Source organism: Chanodichthys erythropterus, chromosome 3, assembly GCF_024489055.1.
Source record: "Chanodichthys erythropterus isolate Z2021 chromosome 3, ASM2448905v1, whole genome shotgun sequence".
NCBI lineage: Eukaryota > Metazoa > Chordata > Actinopteri > Cypriniformes > Xenocyprididae > Chanodichthys > Chanodichthys erythropterus.
The window spans coordinates 37,255,425-37,272,489 of record NC_090223.1 but is presented as its reverse complement, the minus strand read 5'-3'; the positions used below and the strand labels follow the sequence as shown (position 1 = coordinate 37,272,489).

General features: G+C 39.9%; 1 protein-coding gene across 8 annotated transcripts in view; it reads left to right on the top strand.

Annotated features, from left to right (window-relative positions):
* The window catches only part of rarab (retinoic acid receptor, alpha b), a 123,044-nt gene that overhangs the window by 88,437 nt on the left and 17,542 nt on the right, over positions 1-17,065 (top strand). The window contains exon 1 of one of the 8 annotated variants that reach the window (XM_067382099.1): positions 122-1,218. The exons of the other annotated variants lie outside the window; for them this stretch is intronic. Coding sequence (XP_067238200.1) covers positions 1,056-1,218 — 163 coding nt within the window. The 5' untranslated portion in view covers positions 122-1,055. Of the gene's footprint in view, positions 1-121; positions 1,219-17,065 lie in introns of those variants that run through there. 8 annotated transcript variants of the gene reach the window in all.

Below are 17,065 nucleotides of genomic sequence, written 5' to 3'. Positions count from 1 at the left end.
GTTTCTTTCAAAAGTTAAAAATCCAGTTTGTAGTAATATCCCAATAACTCGTGTGCTCTTTCTTATACTTTATATAACTTTTTTCTTTAAAGAAAACGGCAGTCGAATACATGTAAACACGCACAAACTCTATAACTCAACTTGTTATGGCGACAGATCCTCCTCGTTGATAGATGGCACATTGATAAGACTGAGATTAGGTTTATCGGCAGCCAATCAGAGCGCGGCACAGTCGAAGTGGGGGTTGATGTGGGCGGAGTCTGTGCGCAGCTGCTGACACTCGTCAAGAATTGCGGTGTGGGATAGCCTGGAAAGTGCGTGAAGACTAGAGTTACCCTGTCGAAGAGCGCTTCTGTTTTCAGGGAGACATTTCCCAGAAGTATGCGAGGGCTTCGACACAAGATGCTAAAGACATTACGTTGAGTTCGCGTCTTCGCAGGGTCTGGAAACACTGGAGCAAGTTCTTCCCGAGTCTGATCAGCAGCTCTCCAACGGGATTATTCACGAGACGGAGCGCTCGCGCTCTCTCATCGATGCGGACGGCTGCGTGTTTACAGTAAATATGCGTCTATACGTCGGCCTCTTAACGAATATCGTTTAGAAAACGTGTCGTTTGTGGCTTGGGAGCTTTTCAAAACAAAACAGTCGCTTCCAACAGTTTTCGGACGGGCTGCGCGCGGGATCCTGCTTGCACTCATGTAGCAGTTTCACATCGATCATTGGGTCTCATATAGAGCCACAATTTCAACAGCACGCTGTGTTGTAACAACTGGCGCAGGATTTTAAAACCTGAAGAATGTAGTTCATTCCCCGTGGACAGCGCGAGCTTCTGCTGAACTGACTCACGCAAACACACTGAAGAAAAGAGCTCCGTTTCCTTTCAAGTTTGTGTCGACGCGATGGTGCGAAATCGCATTTCTTCCTAGAGACGCTCCCATTTTATGTTTTGATGATAAGGGGATTTATTTATTTCTACCAGGCATTTTACAGTTGCATATAACGAGTTTAAGAAGGAAACGTCTACTTTTGGAGAGTATTTGCTTTTTTATTTCACGATGTACGAGAGTGTGGACGTTGTTGGACTGACCCCTAGTCCGAACCCGTTTTTAAGCATGGATTACTACCACCAGAACCGAGGCTGTTTGATCCCGGATAAAGGCCTCGTGTCGGGAGGGTCCCGCGGATTCAGGACCCCGCACTGGAGCGGCTCGAATCACTGTAGGTGGCCTTTTGTTTTCTTTATCCTTAACAGTCTCTGATCTAACATTATGCGGACAATTTCATTCTGAGTTCCTCCCCCGGCTGCTGAATGTTTGGGGGGGTCACTGGGGCTCTTACACGTCAGCTGATGAGTGTGGATATTCTCCAGCATGGATGCATGTAGGCTGTGTCTCAAATCTAGTGAGCTGACTGCCTAGACAGCAGCTAATGCACTTTAATACTATAGCCCATTTTAGTGGCTGTTTTGTTAGAATCAGGATCAGTTTATTTCAAGCATGCATTGCCATGAAATTATTCATAATGTATACGAGTACTGTGGCTTTATGAAATGTTACATGTATGGGTTGTCATCGTGTACATTGCATGCTCAGTATCTGAGCATTAACCCTTTCAGGCACTGAATTTCCATTAGATTTCTACTGATGTTGTAGTTTGTTACTCATTCATGTACACATGAATGAGTAACAAACTAATCAAACTTGGTGTGGGTTCAAATTCCTTAGATGTGGGAGGGTCAAAGGTCATTTGAGGCAGTTTCTCCCTGTGACTACTATGCATTATGTTGTCAGTTCATTTTTAAACTTTTTAGTTTTGTAAAAAAAAATAAAAATTGTAGTAGCTTTTGCATAACATTTTAAAGGGTTAGTTCACCCAAAAATGAAAATTCTGTCATTACTCGCCCTCATGTCGTTCCACACCTGCAAGACGTTCGTTCATCTTCAGAACACAAATTAAGATATTTTTGATGAAATCTGATAGCTCAGTGAGGCCCACATTGCCAGCAATGTCGCCAAACTTCTCAAAATCCAGAAATGTACTCAAAACATAAAACGGTTCATGTGAGTACAGTGGTTCAACATTAATGTTATGAAGCAACGAGAATACAAAATAAGGACTTTTCAACAATATCTAATGATGGCCGATTTCAAAATGCTGCTTTGTGAAGCTTTACGAATCATTTGATTCAAATCAGATTTCATCAAAAATATCTTAATTTGTGTTCAGAAGATGAATGAAGGTCTTACGGGTGTGAAAAAACATGAGGGTGAAGAATAAATGACAGAATTTTCATTTTTGGGTGAACTAACCCTTTAACTTCAGTAGTAGAAGGCCTTTCAGATTAGGTTTCATACAGACCAGATTGGTTTGAAATGCAGTATATTTATGCAATGCGCTCCTGGGTATGAGGTTTACATTTACGTATACATTAATCAGCGTTATCTATTCCTGTAAATTGTCAAACCTTGAATGTTTTTCTCCTCTATTTTTAATGTTATTTACTTTGTTACTCCCATGTGTGTTGTGGTTACTGCATGTAGCCACTTCATTTTACGCATAGTCGTAGTGGTTACTGTGGGAAAAAAAAAAACACATTTGACCTAATTTAAATACATTTTATAAACTATCATTCTGCAACATTTTACCTTTTAATGAAATATAGAGTAATGTGAGAAACTAAGAATATGTGCAAAAATCAACCCAGTTCAGCTGGTGATCAAGATCTCAGAAGCACCATCAGCAGCTGTGTGCAGCCAGCTTTGAATAGAAGCTACATGAATACCATCAGTTCCTGTATGCTAATTTACTACGGTTTAAAAAACCAAAAAAAAAAAAACAGCTTGACTTTTTTAAAATGGAAAGAATCATGAAAAGATTTGGTGTTTTTTCCCAGTAGCAACTGTATTTAAAAGGGTTAAAGGCCTGATTGGTCTTATGTTTAAATGCTTTACTTCATATGTTGATTCTTAACAGGCAGTATTTAATCTAGTTTGAGATGCTATATTTTAAGTATAAAGACTTACTGAATATTAGCTGCCCTATCTAATATTTCTGTTAACCTTGAAAGCATAATGGAAAATATTTCTATAAAATACCAAAGCTTGCACAAGACTACAAGAAATCGGTGATGTCTTCTCACTGCGTATGCTATGTGTTTGCAACACGAGCGTGACATTTCAGGGGGCCGGAGTCTGTCTGGAAACATGGTCTCCAGTGATTGTTGGGGCATGTCAACATTGCTAATCTTGTGTAAGCCTGTTTGAGGGATGATTTGTTCTGCAGCTCAGCATCCTTTTCTTATGGAGAACAGTCCTAGCAGCCAAAGTATTTATGGTTCTTGAAAAGGGCACGTAGAGCAAGGAGACTCCATGGTGTGTCCATGTGCAGCTCAACCTCAGAGGTGACAAGATCTAAATGAAGTCATACGAATAAGGAGCGCTCCTAAGATCCTGTGTGAACATCTCAAGCTATTTGTATTGTGTGTGTGTACATAAGTGGCATGTTAGAATCACTTTTACCCCCTGCAGACCTCATTGTGGTTTATGCTTTGTTTTAAACCCAAGATGTTGTTTTGTATTACTCCACATTTCTGCAGCAGTGACTTTCAGAGGTGGCACATATGGGTCATGATTAATCATGTGCTTTCTTTTAACCCATCATAGTTTCCACTCTGCAGAGTAAATCACAAAGAGCTGGAAAGACTCTTGAGAGCCATTGACTGAAGTGCACTGAATAGCTTTGCTCTTTCAGATAATCCTCAGAATAATTAAAGCCAGACAGTAGCGTTCTGATGACCACATTGTTGCATAAGATCATGAGACTTTGAATAAAGGCTGTTTTCAGACTGTGTTCTTTTAAGTGACACTTCAAGTGAAGTGTGCTGTAGTGTTGTTATTTTCTGATACTTGTGGGCATTATCTTGCTTTTCTTCTGAAGCGTGCCATGTGATTGGTTCTTAGTGGCCTCCAAACACAAGCATCTTCACGGCCATCAGGAGCGGATTAAGCCCTCCACCTCCCTGACCTCTAGGCCCTGCTACCTCGGCGCAGTGAGAGGCTCTGGCGCTCCGTGTCTCAGGGAGGCATCCATCACGGTGTGTTTGAAAAGCTCTCCATCATTCTGAAGGCTGCCTGGGACCCAGCAGAATGAAAGCAGGCGGTTGGATCTCTCTGCTGTTCCTCCCCCACTAAAAGTCTGTTAACTTTCTATTCACAAGCGTCCTCGTGACATTCCAATGTGGCTCTTTTGTTTTAGTGGAGCGCTTGATCTCTCACAAACATGTTGTCGAAGAGAATGTGCATCTTGTTGCTGTATCATCACAGTTTTGTTGGTATTCTTTACAGAGTCACGGTAGCCATGTTTCGGTCTTAGTTAGTTGTGAACTAACCCTTTAAGTCAAATTCACCCAAAAATGTAATTTCCGACCGTCATTTAAGTACTCATCCTCATCTCATCCCAAACCCCATAAGACCTTTGTTCATCTTCAGAACACAAATTAAGATGTTTTTGATGAAATCCGAGGGTATCTGATCCACACATGGGCAGCATCGACATTGCACCTTTTGAGGTCCAGAAAGGTACTAAAGACATCGTTAAAACCTTTGACATGACTACAGTGGTTCAACCTTAATATTATGAAGTGACAAATACTTTTTGTGGGCAAAAACAAAACAAAATTAACAACTTTATTCAACAAATTCATCTGTCATACTGCTACGAACTCGGCTGAGCCGCCGTTCGGACGTAAACACTGAAGCTCTGCAGCGAAAATAGCATAGCAGTATGACGGTAATCTTATAAGTGCATCCGTAATTTGCAGAAAAATGCCAACGCCAGTCAGTAAAGCATTCATGTTTTGTTTTGGTTTTTTTTATCGGTGGCTTGATGAGCCTCACATGGAGCTGCGGTGTGGAAGCCCTAACTAAGGAAACGCATGTGGCGTTTTATTGTTTCCCATGAACAGTGCTGTGCCGGTGGGAGCAATTGCCCTGCCCGGTTGCAGCTGGGAGGGGATGGAGAGTGGAAAAAAGGGATTCCTGCAGAATGAGGGTAGAATCAGAGGAGTTTGAGAGGGAAAGAGCAACTGCCCTGGTCCGTCGGTTAACCAAGGCTTACTAAGAACTGGGGTTTGCCTGAACACCAGACAGCGTGGCAGGCCTTCTGCTGAACACAGAACTGGAGAGCTGCTCGTTTGCATTTTGCCAGTGGCCCTTGTTGGCAAGAGTGGCGCTTGTGTTGCTGTGGTTTTGGCTGCCTGACCGAGTGTTTATTTCTTTAGCCTTAAATACAGAGCAAGACTTGCAATAGATACTGGGCCTGCTGGCACTCTGGCAGCACACATCCAGGCGGAGAAGAAGCGCACACACTCCACATCTGTGCAATGTGGACTGGGGGGGGAGGAGGCTGAGGCATACACAAATGCGACCAGCTGGTGGTGTACCATGAATGGTTGTGGCCTGCACAGTTAAAATGCATGCATTTATGTTTTCAAGTGCCTAAAACAATGACTGGAAGAGAGCCCGAATGAAAGCATAGTGTTTCAAAAGCCCAGCAGTCATGTAACATTGACTGGTGCATGTTTTAGTTAGAGATGCCCAATATATTGGATTAAGAAATGCAGTTTAACTTGACATCATCTACTGGATCTATCATCATTCCCTCCAGAGTTTTAAGATTTCCTCTCAGTGATGAAGTGGTAAATGTATCATCAATGACAGATGCGATCTGAATTAGTGCCAAAGAATTACCTATGACAGGTTAATAGTCAGATGTGTATGGTGGGTATACAGCACTCTAAACATCACCCGTCTGGTGTCTTAAAGTTTCAGATCAGAGAGACGACTTCTACCCGAAGGCTGAACATTAGCCGAACTGCTCTTTAATCATGGAGGAGAGAACAGTGAGGTTTGTACCTGCACAAGGCCATAGGGCAGGATTTTGCAACACATGGCGCCCTTCCAAATCAGATGTGCAGCCCTCCAGCTGTAATGGCTGTTGCTTGCTTTAAAGTGCCGCCATGTGCTGTAAACCACAAGTGCTTTTCATACATTAGATCTCTTCTTAGTCGTGTGCTATCAGGTTATTCTGCATTTCTTTATGGCGGTAGAATCTGAGCAAACCTGCACATGAGAAGGTTACTGAGGGCAAGGTTAACAAGTTCTTTGGCCATGTTTTTGGTTTAAATCAGTATTCTGAATGTTTGGTATTCCATACTCAATCTTTTTGTAGACTTGATGCAGTTTAAGGAGGCAGCGCTAGAGTGGGCCACTCTATTTATGTAGCGCTAAGGCGGATTTGAAGGGCGCCATGCCCAAACGCATTGACAGATTTTGGGCTGAGGCTAAAGCTGCCTAAGCCATGCTGCCCGTGCTTCAGATGCTCTTTGACTCCAGCAATTATATTGATTACAGATGGATGACCATACATCTGTTTTACCTCCAAACACACCAGCAACAGTCCAAAATGAGTTTAGAAACTCGATTCGAGTGGTAATGTGTGGAAATAAGAGCAATAAGCACAGGTCTTTTTTTTTTTTTTTTTTTTTTAAGTTGTAGGAGATGAATGTCGTCCAGCTGTGCATGATCAATTTCAAAAGACTGTGTTTGACCCATTGTGGTGTTTCCTGATGGCCAGTGACATCAAGTGAATTCCTGAGGGCCGGATTTTGGTGCAGAAAAAAAAGAATTTGTGGACGAGGGACTTAACTCAGACAGAAGGAGGGTGAAGGGCGTCTTTTATATTGCACGCCGTAAAATGTCAAGCAAAGGAGGGCAGAAAGAGAAACCAAGACCAGCTATAAACACAGGCAATAAAATAAGGGAGGCCTGGGGGCTAAAACCTGCTCTGGCGAGGGGCCCATTGAGAAGGGGTTGGGCAGTGCCTCACAGAAATCATTGGGCAGGGGAAGGTTAAAGGGAACATAATTAGCATGTCTGTAATGTCCAGCATTTTTTTTTTTTTTTTTTTTGTCTAGTCCTGAACGTCCCAGATGGCCTTTCACTTTTTGCTTAATTTCACATAACAGCATGATTCATAGCTCAGATTTTTGTTTTATGGATCTTGTCTCAACTTTCCTAACGTGATGGCAAGATGAAATAATGGTGTTCTGTGCGTAGTTTCATTTTGTCATCTCATTTTTTTTTATTTTTTTTTTTCCCTGGTGAGATCAGAAGTACATTAAACATCATAGTGGCTGAAATATTCCTCTGGCGAGGATGCAAAATGGACCGCTTTGTCCTGCGGAGCTAGCTTTTTCTTCACTCGCTAGATTGTTAATTATCAGAATGAATTCTGTAGGGCACAGCAAATGAATATAGTGGCTTAATGAGGCGCGTACAGTTAATAGAGTTGTGGGAACAACTGCTCTACTCGTCCTGTGATTATCTACATCTTACTGATGGGAGAAATAACTCCTGGTGTCTGATGGCTTTTGGATCGTAGCTTAACAAAAAGACAAAAATGTCAAGAAGTGATGAAGCCACCTCTTAGTATTCATTCTTTAACACTAATTAAAATGGCTGTCACCAGAAAAGGACCAGAGGGATGGATGTAGTACTTACTGATGCACATCTAGCATTTTATACTCTGTGAGTTGTATTTGACAAGATGAAGGGCCATTTGTAGGGTCGAACGGCAATAAAGACACTGTAAATGGATCCTTGACAACCCGTCAAACTAAACTCTCTAATCCTACTTCCACAGCGTCTGACATTTGACCTAGTTTGATTTCCTTTACCTGCTGCTTTGCTTCCCTGCCCTCTCAGCTTTCTCTCTCTCTCATTATTTCTCAGTACAAGAACTTTAGTTGGCAATGTTGTGGCAAACTGTAGCCATTCTTCATGAACGAAGCGGCTAGGGCTGCATGATTGATCAAAATGAAACCAAAATTTAGATAGGGCTTAGTGTGGTTATCAAATCGCAAAAGCTGCGATTTAATTAAGTGTTTCAGAATGAAGTGTGACTGTTATTTTACACGTGAACAACTTGTGATGTGCTTTATGACTCCCTGCAGTTTTCTACTAATATAAAAGCTTGATGGTTTGATGTTTGTAATGGTAGTACATTGAAGCATGTTATGCTTAATTACAAGCAACTAACCCTAAACCCTAACCATAACCCTATATTAGTACATGTAGGTAATTGGTATCACTCAGTTCTTTGTAATTACACTGTAATTACACTGTTTCAAGCCACCTTTAAATTAGTGTAATCATTACTGGGTTTTTTTTTTTTTGTTTGTTTGTTTTTTTCCTTCCCAAAATCATGCATCCCTAGAAGCAGCAAACCACATTCTTTGGTTACTAAAGTTGTCGAAAGACTTAATAAAGCTTGTTGTTTTTCTCAGTCCATAGTTTGTCTTTTTCTCTCTGACGTAGGCATGCTAAGGCCTTGCTGGGGTTTAAGAGGCTATTGGCTTTATAGGCAGTGTAAGAAAGGTACTTAACTAGCGCTAACAGTCTCACAGCCCCTCTTTTATTTGGAGTCCCTCTCTACGCATTCACTGAGGCATGGGCTGTTGCAGATGAATGTAGGTCAGCGGCTATTAGTGGCAGATCAGGGGTTCCCTCAGCTATGACTGAGCTGGCCCCTTCACTAGGGCCTTTTGTAAGTCCACAATATGCTAAGCACGCCTGTCATCGTATAAACCATTCTCTGGGCTTTGGGGCTCGCGTGACAGCCCGGTTCAGGGTCGGTTGTGATGCGTAGGGTGCAGTGGGACGTAACTGGATCGGTATCTGGAGGGCCAACTCTAAGAAAGCTATTTAGAGGCAAACCGAAAGCCTTTGAGATCCTGATTCCTGTACAGTTCTTAACAGGAATCCCGCACATAACTCCGCCCATGAAGATTTTAGCGAAAAGCTAATCTCATTACTGACCTTGATCCAATTAAATCCCTTCCCTCTATGTCTGCCTTTGTATTTTATTTGCCTGGTTTAGGAAGGCAGTCCTGCGTCTTGAGACGCAACTGTAATAAGGCTCTTTGGGAAATGCTAATTTTGTCTCCACGTGCTGCACCACACTTATTTGTTTGTTTTCAGGGCTTTCCTTTTCCCTCTGCTGTCCAAGGAACCCATAAAAATGTGGCTTAATTGGAAAATTGCTACCTCTTGGTTTTGACCACAAAGAGCCCTGACAAGCGCTCACGCTTCACCCTGCTGAGTTCAGCTGCCGTGATGAAAGGGCACTGCTTCTCTATGCTGTTACACGCCACCGTGGGTTCGCTAGCAGCGCTGGACCTCAAATCAGCCGGTTGCTGCCGTTTTGGCTGGTATTTATATATTTATGTAGGAGTGCGACTGTCACTGATTATGTGTTACATCTGTACCGTCAAAATGAATGATTATATGTTAAATACCCTTCTCCTGCTTTTTTTTTTTTTTTTTTTTTTCTCAAATCGGTCTTAAACGGGACATGAAAAAAATATACATTTATGATGAGGTCACTATTTTGGAAATAAATACATCCAGGGTGCAGTAGTGATGTGGTTTTTTTTTTGTTTGTTTGTTTGTTTGTTAGTTTTTACCTGCTGGCCCAATTGGGATAGTTCACATTTGTTTTTGCCTTGCCAATATTTATACTGGCCTTACCACAAAAATACATCTTATTTTTAGCAACATAATTGCTTGTGTTAGTGTGCATTTTCTATGCAACAAATGATTTATTGGATTCCATAATCGCTTTTTTTAGCTTCTCAGCTGCAATGAAATTATAGCTACAGTAATGACAACTGTACACACTTTAACTGGAAACATGCTTTAAGTGGAAAGCAACAGTTTGAGAGGTGGCTTTATGTGCACACCACTTATATATTATATAAAGAGATATAGAGGGGTGTGTGTGAAACGGTTCCAATACTTATTGGTGTGTATATGTATGTGTATATATAATATAATATAATATAATATAATATAATATAATATAATTAATATAATATTTTATATATATATATATATATATATATATATATATATATATATATATTTCAACTGAAGCGAATGAGATGAGTGAATGAGAGGAGATGGGTGTGTGTCAAACTGTCAATTTCACTGTGGGAAAGAAAGAGAGAGAAAAAAGTGAGAACGTGCAGCTGGTATCAGTGTTTTGATACTGCAGAAAAAGTATTGGAACTGTTTCAGATATTTCAGTATCAATACATATTGAAATATTGATATTTTTACAATATGAGTTTGGTATGACATGAGGGTTGGGAAATGAGGTGAACAATTTTTTACCAATAACTTTCACCTTGGTGACATTCAAATCAGCAGAATTTGTGATGACAATGTTGATCTAAGAAAACCAGAAGTTTAAAAGATTAGTTCACCCAAAAATGAAAATAATGTCATTAATTACCCTCATGTCATTCCAAACCCATAAGACCTTCATCTTTGGAACACAAATTAAGATATTTTTGATCCAAGAGGTATCTGACTCGTCTATAGACAGCATTATAACCACCACTTTCAAGGTCCAGAAAGTTGCAAAAGACATTGTTAAAACAGTCGACGTGTCTGCAGTGGTTCAACGTTAATGTTAAGAAGCGACGAGAATACTTTTTGTGCACCAAAACAAAATAACTTTATTCAACAATATCTTCTCTTTTGTGTTATTTTCATACGCTGTTTACATCCAGTGATTCCAGGTTCTAAGTCAGAGTGCCGACTCCTGCGTCAGCATCACACGCATGCATCTTTCAATACTGAGTCGGCAATCTGACTTAGAACCTGGAAGCACTGGATTTTTTTTTGGGTAATTACAGTTCACCTTCTTTGACAGGTCAAACATGTATGATTTTATTTTGACTTGTAACAAATGTAAATGGACTGTAAAAGTCCTTGTGATTTAATAAACAATAGATACAGTGCCGTCTCACCATACCATTCAGTCCATTCACCAGCTGACTGAATGCCACACAAAGAGCATGTGTTTGAGATGAGAGACGTTTGAATTACTCTGAGCATTTTGAATGCTCAATGAAAGCCATTTTATGCAGTAAAGATTAGAAAAGACTTTATTACTTGAACAACAGTACTGGTTTGTGGGCAAATGCTGTTCTCATGACCTATTGTGTGCTGTGTAAACAATGACTCATGAATCAGAGCATGAGATCTTTGCTTATAGTCTAGTGTCTGGGAGCTGCTTAGTACCTTGTGATCCTGTTGCAAAGAGTGAGGTGGACCTCTACGTTTATCTTAAGACTTTTGCAGCTTAAGTCATGACAGTGTTGTAAAATGGATTTTGAGCAACTAGCAGTGTCAGTCTGTGCTGGGTTAGTCACTTTGCTGAATCACTCAGACCTCCGCTGCAGCTCCTCCTGAAGCAATCGACAGATACAATTTATGAGACAACTGAGGTGTTTGCAGGTAAACATTGTTTCTGTGCACGGTCACCCCCTTTTTCTCCTAAATTGTGCTTGTGTAAATCCATCTTTTTGTGTTCATGTATGAAGCGATCTATGTTTGGATATTAACTTGAATATTTAGATGTTAACAGTAATATATCAAATATGTGAAGCACATTTCTATCTTCTTTTACATGTGAGTGTATATATAAGCCTGTGAAAAAGCACAAGGGGTATGAGTAAACTAATTCACCACTTCCCCAAGTAAAATATGTGACTATTGGGGAGAAAAGCAGCCCGTCATGTCCTCATTGACCAATAGGAGAGAAGAGGAGGGACATAAAGGGATGAGTCACCAGACTGAGCTACTGATCCAAGCCTGTGACTCACCGGCGCTCTGGTGCAAAGTGACCTACATTGTAGTCTCACATGAGTGCGTGCTTTTCATCCTGCACGCTCCCTCATTTTTCTCCAGTGTCTCGATCTCTCTGTGCCCAGCAGCACTGTCCCATTACCATAATGGTGTTGGTAATGATGAGGCCTTGATTTCATTTGTATCCATCCCCCTCTTACTGGGTTAGCTTTGAATAACACAAAGAAATGGGGCTCATTTTTTATTGAGTGTGTGTGTGTGTGTGTGTGTGTGTTGGGCAAGTATAGGGAGGCTTAATAGTTGTACCAGGATCCACTTTCCCCCAGAGAGCTACCGCCAACGCTGAGAGGTATGCAGCGTTTTCCTTTCATGCTCTGCCCTATTTTTCCTCTCCCTCACTTTCTCACACACGCTCTCTATCTTTCTCGCTCTCTCACGCATAACTCACAATCTTTCCTCTATTTTTCACACATAGACACACACCCACATGCTCAAAGACTTTCACACTATAATATTTTTTTCTCACTCTGTGTGCAGTAACATAATTGTCTCTTTATACATGGTGTCTACTGCAGAGTGCTCAGAAATTGCTGACTGTAGCCTGTTTTGACATGTCCTGTGAAATGTCAGTATATGTTAGTTCTGTACATTGTGAAATAATATACATATCGATGTGGGAATATGCTAGTGTAATATAGTATGTATATTGATTTTAGTTTATTTATTTTTGTATAAACCTAAGTTTGCACTTTATTTATTTGTGAAATGTACAAAAATAAAACCTAAATAACCAAAGGCAACAGTGAGAAGGAAACACTTTTAATTTGGCCTGGTATTTTGTATCACAAAAGGAGAGACATGCCATTGAATCATTTATTCATTTCTAACTTCTTTAACATTTGTTTTATGATTACATTGAAATGTGGAGATATAAGTGAATCAGATTTTAAAAATCAATATATGCAACCTTTACTTTCAGCCAGCGGCCCTCTGTCAAGTCTCATTTCGGCTCCTTTGCAGGGCCTTAAGATATAAAGATGTGTACAAATGATACAAACGGTCTACACAAATTATCAAAGTTTATGCAAAGCATGCAATTTTACAGTTTATTTGAAAATAGAGCATTAATAATTATCTTATGTTATATTAAATTATATAATATAGGATGTAATATAAAATGTTTGTGTGTATATGTAATATGTAATTTTTTATATATATTTATGGTAACACTTTACAATAAGAATCATTTGTTAACATTAATGTAATATTAACTAATATGAACTAAACATGAGCAATGCATTTGTTGCTCCATTTGTTAATCTTTGTTAGTTATTTAATAAAAATACGGCTGTTTATAGTTTGTTCGTTACTTCACAGTGCGTTAACTAATGCTAACAAATACAACTCTTGATTTTAATAATGTATTAGTAAATGTTGAAATTAACAGATTAATAAATGCTGTAGAAGTGCAGTTGTTATTAGTTGATTTGCAACGGTTCAGATTACTTGCGGTTCGGTTTTTATCATGGTTTTAGGGTCGCAGTTTTAGTACGGTTCGGTATGTTCTATGTTCCGGGAAAATAGGACAACTGTCAAATAAAAAAAAGAAAAGAAAAACAAATAATCAAACTACAAGCATAAGCATAACTACAAGCTTATTATCTTCACTTTATAAATTAAATGATCATTATTGAAGTTACAAAAGCTATTCAGTCAAGAGCAGTGAGTGATTTCTTTTTTCATTTGTTGTTTTATTAACATTAAAAACACAGCAGTAGGAATATTAGGCTTCTTTCCCTTTAAGATATGAGGCACGATCCAGTACATATAGCCTAATGTAACATATGCGTTGTCTTTCTCGACTGTTATACAGTCACTTAAGACATAACTTATTATGTTTGCTAGGATACTTTCCAAGATGAGCATGTTAACATAATTTTTGTGTGAATTTGAGAACTCAGTATTTGTGCGCAAGTTCTCTTTCGCGTCTTACTTATGAATGATTAAATTAGCAAGGCTTAAATGAGTTTAAACGGATAGCAACGTGCTGTTCAGGTCTCACCGGTTTACAAAGTTTACAAAGAGTGACCATTTTGTCCGTGCTTTATTATTGCTGTTGTAAGGTTTTGGAAAGTTAGAATGCGTATCCATCGACTGAAACATACATTATTCGAACTCTGTCTGTTTTCCATGTTGCTACTTTCAACAAACCATATTAGCCTATAAATACATCATCATTCGAGATGAACTGCGGTGCAAGTGTTTGCCGAACTGTAAGTGGAGAACAGTACAGTTCGATTTTCTTTACAGAAAACCGTTGTACCCCTAATGTTCACTAATGTAGTTAAATAATGTTAACTAATGAACCTTATTGTAAAGTTTCTATTTTTATAATAATTTTGCACTGTGCATTTGCTTTGTGTGATGGTTTGCCTTATTTCATTAATAGACAGGGGTCAGTGCACTTCATTGAGTCCAGTTAACGGTCTCTGGGGAAAACTGATATACAAGAACCATCTTTCTCCCCTTCGCTCCCCTCTACTGCTGCTTTTTTCATGTGACAGGACATCAATGCCAGCTGCTTGTGCAGGCTGCCATTATTACTAATGTCTTAAAAAAATCAGGCCCTTGTGATTTTGGCAAGATGATATTTTTGTCCTCTTTGGATTTTTAGACCCCTGATGATGATGATGATGATGATTAAGATCATTGAGAACGATACCTGTGCTCCAAAACCTAGAGAGCCTACTACATAGTTGCAATGCATTCTGGGATTGCGTCTTTTATGTAGAATGTATATGCTACTGCCTTAAATTGACTAAAAACAAAGTATTTTAGAAGACTGCATACCTTTTGATGATTTAAAAATGCCTTTTAGGTTGCCAGCTTGTACAATTTTTGTAACTGAGCCTTTTTGTTGGCAGTTTTAATGTGAGATTTAACCATGCAAGTACGTGGGGATGTCAAACAGCTAAAGAACACCTTGATAACTGATGTTTTTTTTTTTCGTGTGTACGAGGGTCGTCTCAGACAGGTGGTGAAGCTGACCCGTTTCCTAAAGCCTCACAGCAGTTAATGTAAGGTTACCCTGGGTCGAACCTCTGGGCATAATTAAACCTGATTTCAGCACAAGGTTGTTTTCTTTAGAGCTACAGTCCAACTCAACAGCCATGACTAAGACTCGTCTCTTCAGAGATGCAACAGAGTGCGTAATTAGAGCGTGCCACCTGATCACAGCTTCACAGGAAGCCGCTTGTCCTGCCAGTTCTGCTGTTATTCAGGGTTATTCGGGTTCAGGAAAGCAGCTTTTCAACACTCAAACTTTCACTTATATTAGAGCGAGGGATTTTTCTCAGTTCAGTTCAGCTGTTCAATTTTTCATTTGCGCTATTTATTATTGATCGGATCGAGTTTAAAGGAAGTTTGTGAAATTGTGGTGTGGGCAAGAGAAGATGAAGGCATAATTTTGCCCACCGCTGGAGTGTCTGCTGTCAGAAGAGCAGTTCCCATGACATTGTCCTGGATCTGGGCTGAGCTCTGTCCCTGTTATGGAAAATGTGCCACTCATATCAGAGCTGTGCAGCAGAAAGAGGTCAGATGGCGCTCTAGGGAATGAGCGAATGGCACAGAAAAAGAGAGTGAGATTTGGTGAAACGGAACAAGTGCAACCGTGAGAATAATTGTGAGAGAAATGCAGTCTTTGACATTTAATAACAGTCTCACCTTCTAAAATCTCTCGCGTTCATGAGAACAGGATGTTTGATGCCAGCCGGTAGTTTTCTCACTTCCTGTTCTCTCTTTGTGTGAAAATACAAACTGAAGTACCATCTGTGAATGTTTCGCTCACTGATTGAGATACTTTGTTGTTGTTTGCAGCACAAAGTTAGGTACATTGAAGATGTACAGCTCAAGATTTCAGGTTTGGTTAAACTATGCCCAGATTCAGAGAGAAATAGTGAAAATTGATATTAAAATAAATTTTGAAGTCATTGTTGTAGGCATTGCTACTGCCTTGTAGGGCAAAATGGTTGCATGAAAGGATGGTAACTTTAAATATTTTTTTAAGCTTTGTTTCATTGCTGCTGCTTTCATTCCCATTTGTGGTCGACCAATATATTGGCAGATATTTGGCTTTCTTTTTCATAAGCCATTAGCTTATTTCTTAAGAAATGGATCTTTGAATGCGATATTGCGTGGCTTATCAGTGATCTTAGGCTCTGTCTATTAAATGCCGCTCCATTTGAAAGCAGGTGATGGCGATTTAGTGGTAATCAGGGAACCGGCTTTACTGACGAAATGCGTGTGACAATCACATGCGATATATCCCCCAGCCCTAACTGGAAATGTCATGTAAATGTCATGTAAATGCATTATTCAGAAGGTGTAATCTGTATATTTGGGAAAACTGTATTTCCCAAAATTACTGCTCGTAATTCACCATAAACTGCTCTTCATGGCACTTAGAGTTGTCAAAAGTACTGACTTTAAATTTAAAAAATGTGACGCTTTTTAGCAGATTTGTAAACGGCTCTTATTGGCTATTGTTGACGCGTTCATTGGATATGTCTGTGATTGGCTTCAATGATCAACGCACGGCAGCGTTTGAAAGCACACCAAAAGTGTTTGAATTTGAAAGCGTTTTGGGAGTGGGAGCATTTGAAAGCATCTACCAGTGGACTGGTCCGCGATAGAAGCCTGCTTTCAAACGCTCCTGTGTTTGTGTAAGTGCTCGGAGAAGAACATCATTGACTATTTACAACGTTTTTGAAGCGTTGATCATTAAAGCCAATCACAGACACATCTGATGATCTCATCAACACAATGGCCAATCAGAGGTGTTTACGAATCTGCTCCACAGCGCTCAAAGCGTCACATTTTTTAAATTTCAGTAACAAAGTCAGTACTTTTGACAACTCTAATGGCACTCTATTTTTGTTTTTTCCTTCCCACAATTGTTAAATAAAACCCTTTTAGCAGATCTCTCTACACCCACTGCAGTTAAATCAGATGTGTTGGCATTTGATCATGTGTTGAGGTGCATGTTTGCGTTTGTTGGGACGTTTGCTGCATGCGTGTGGAAAGAGATAAGAACTCGACATCCTCATCTGACTCTGCTGGTGCCAGGGTGGGTATTTTTAGTATTGACTGTGCTTTTTCTGAACACAGGAAATAGAGGCAGACAATTGCCCACTGGCTCAGCACGAGTGCATGAGTATTGTGATAGAGGTGAGGCCTACTAGGCTATATCACTCATAACAGACAAAGATGTGCAATATCTACATAACTCGCTTAAACACCAGTTTAAAGTGGGAATTGTCTCATTCAGGTCAGGCATTTGTTTGCGGGTCTGT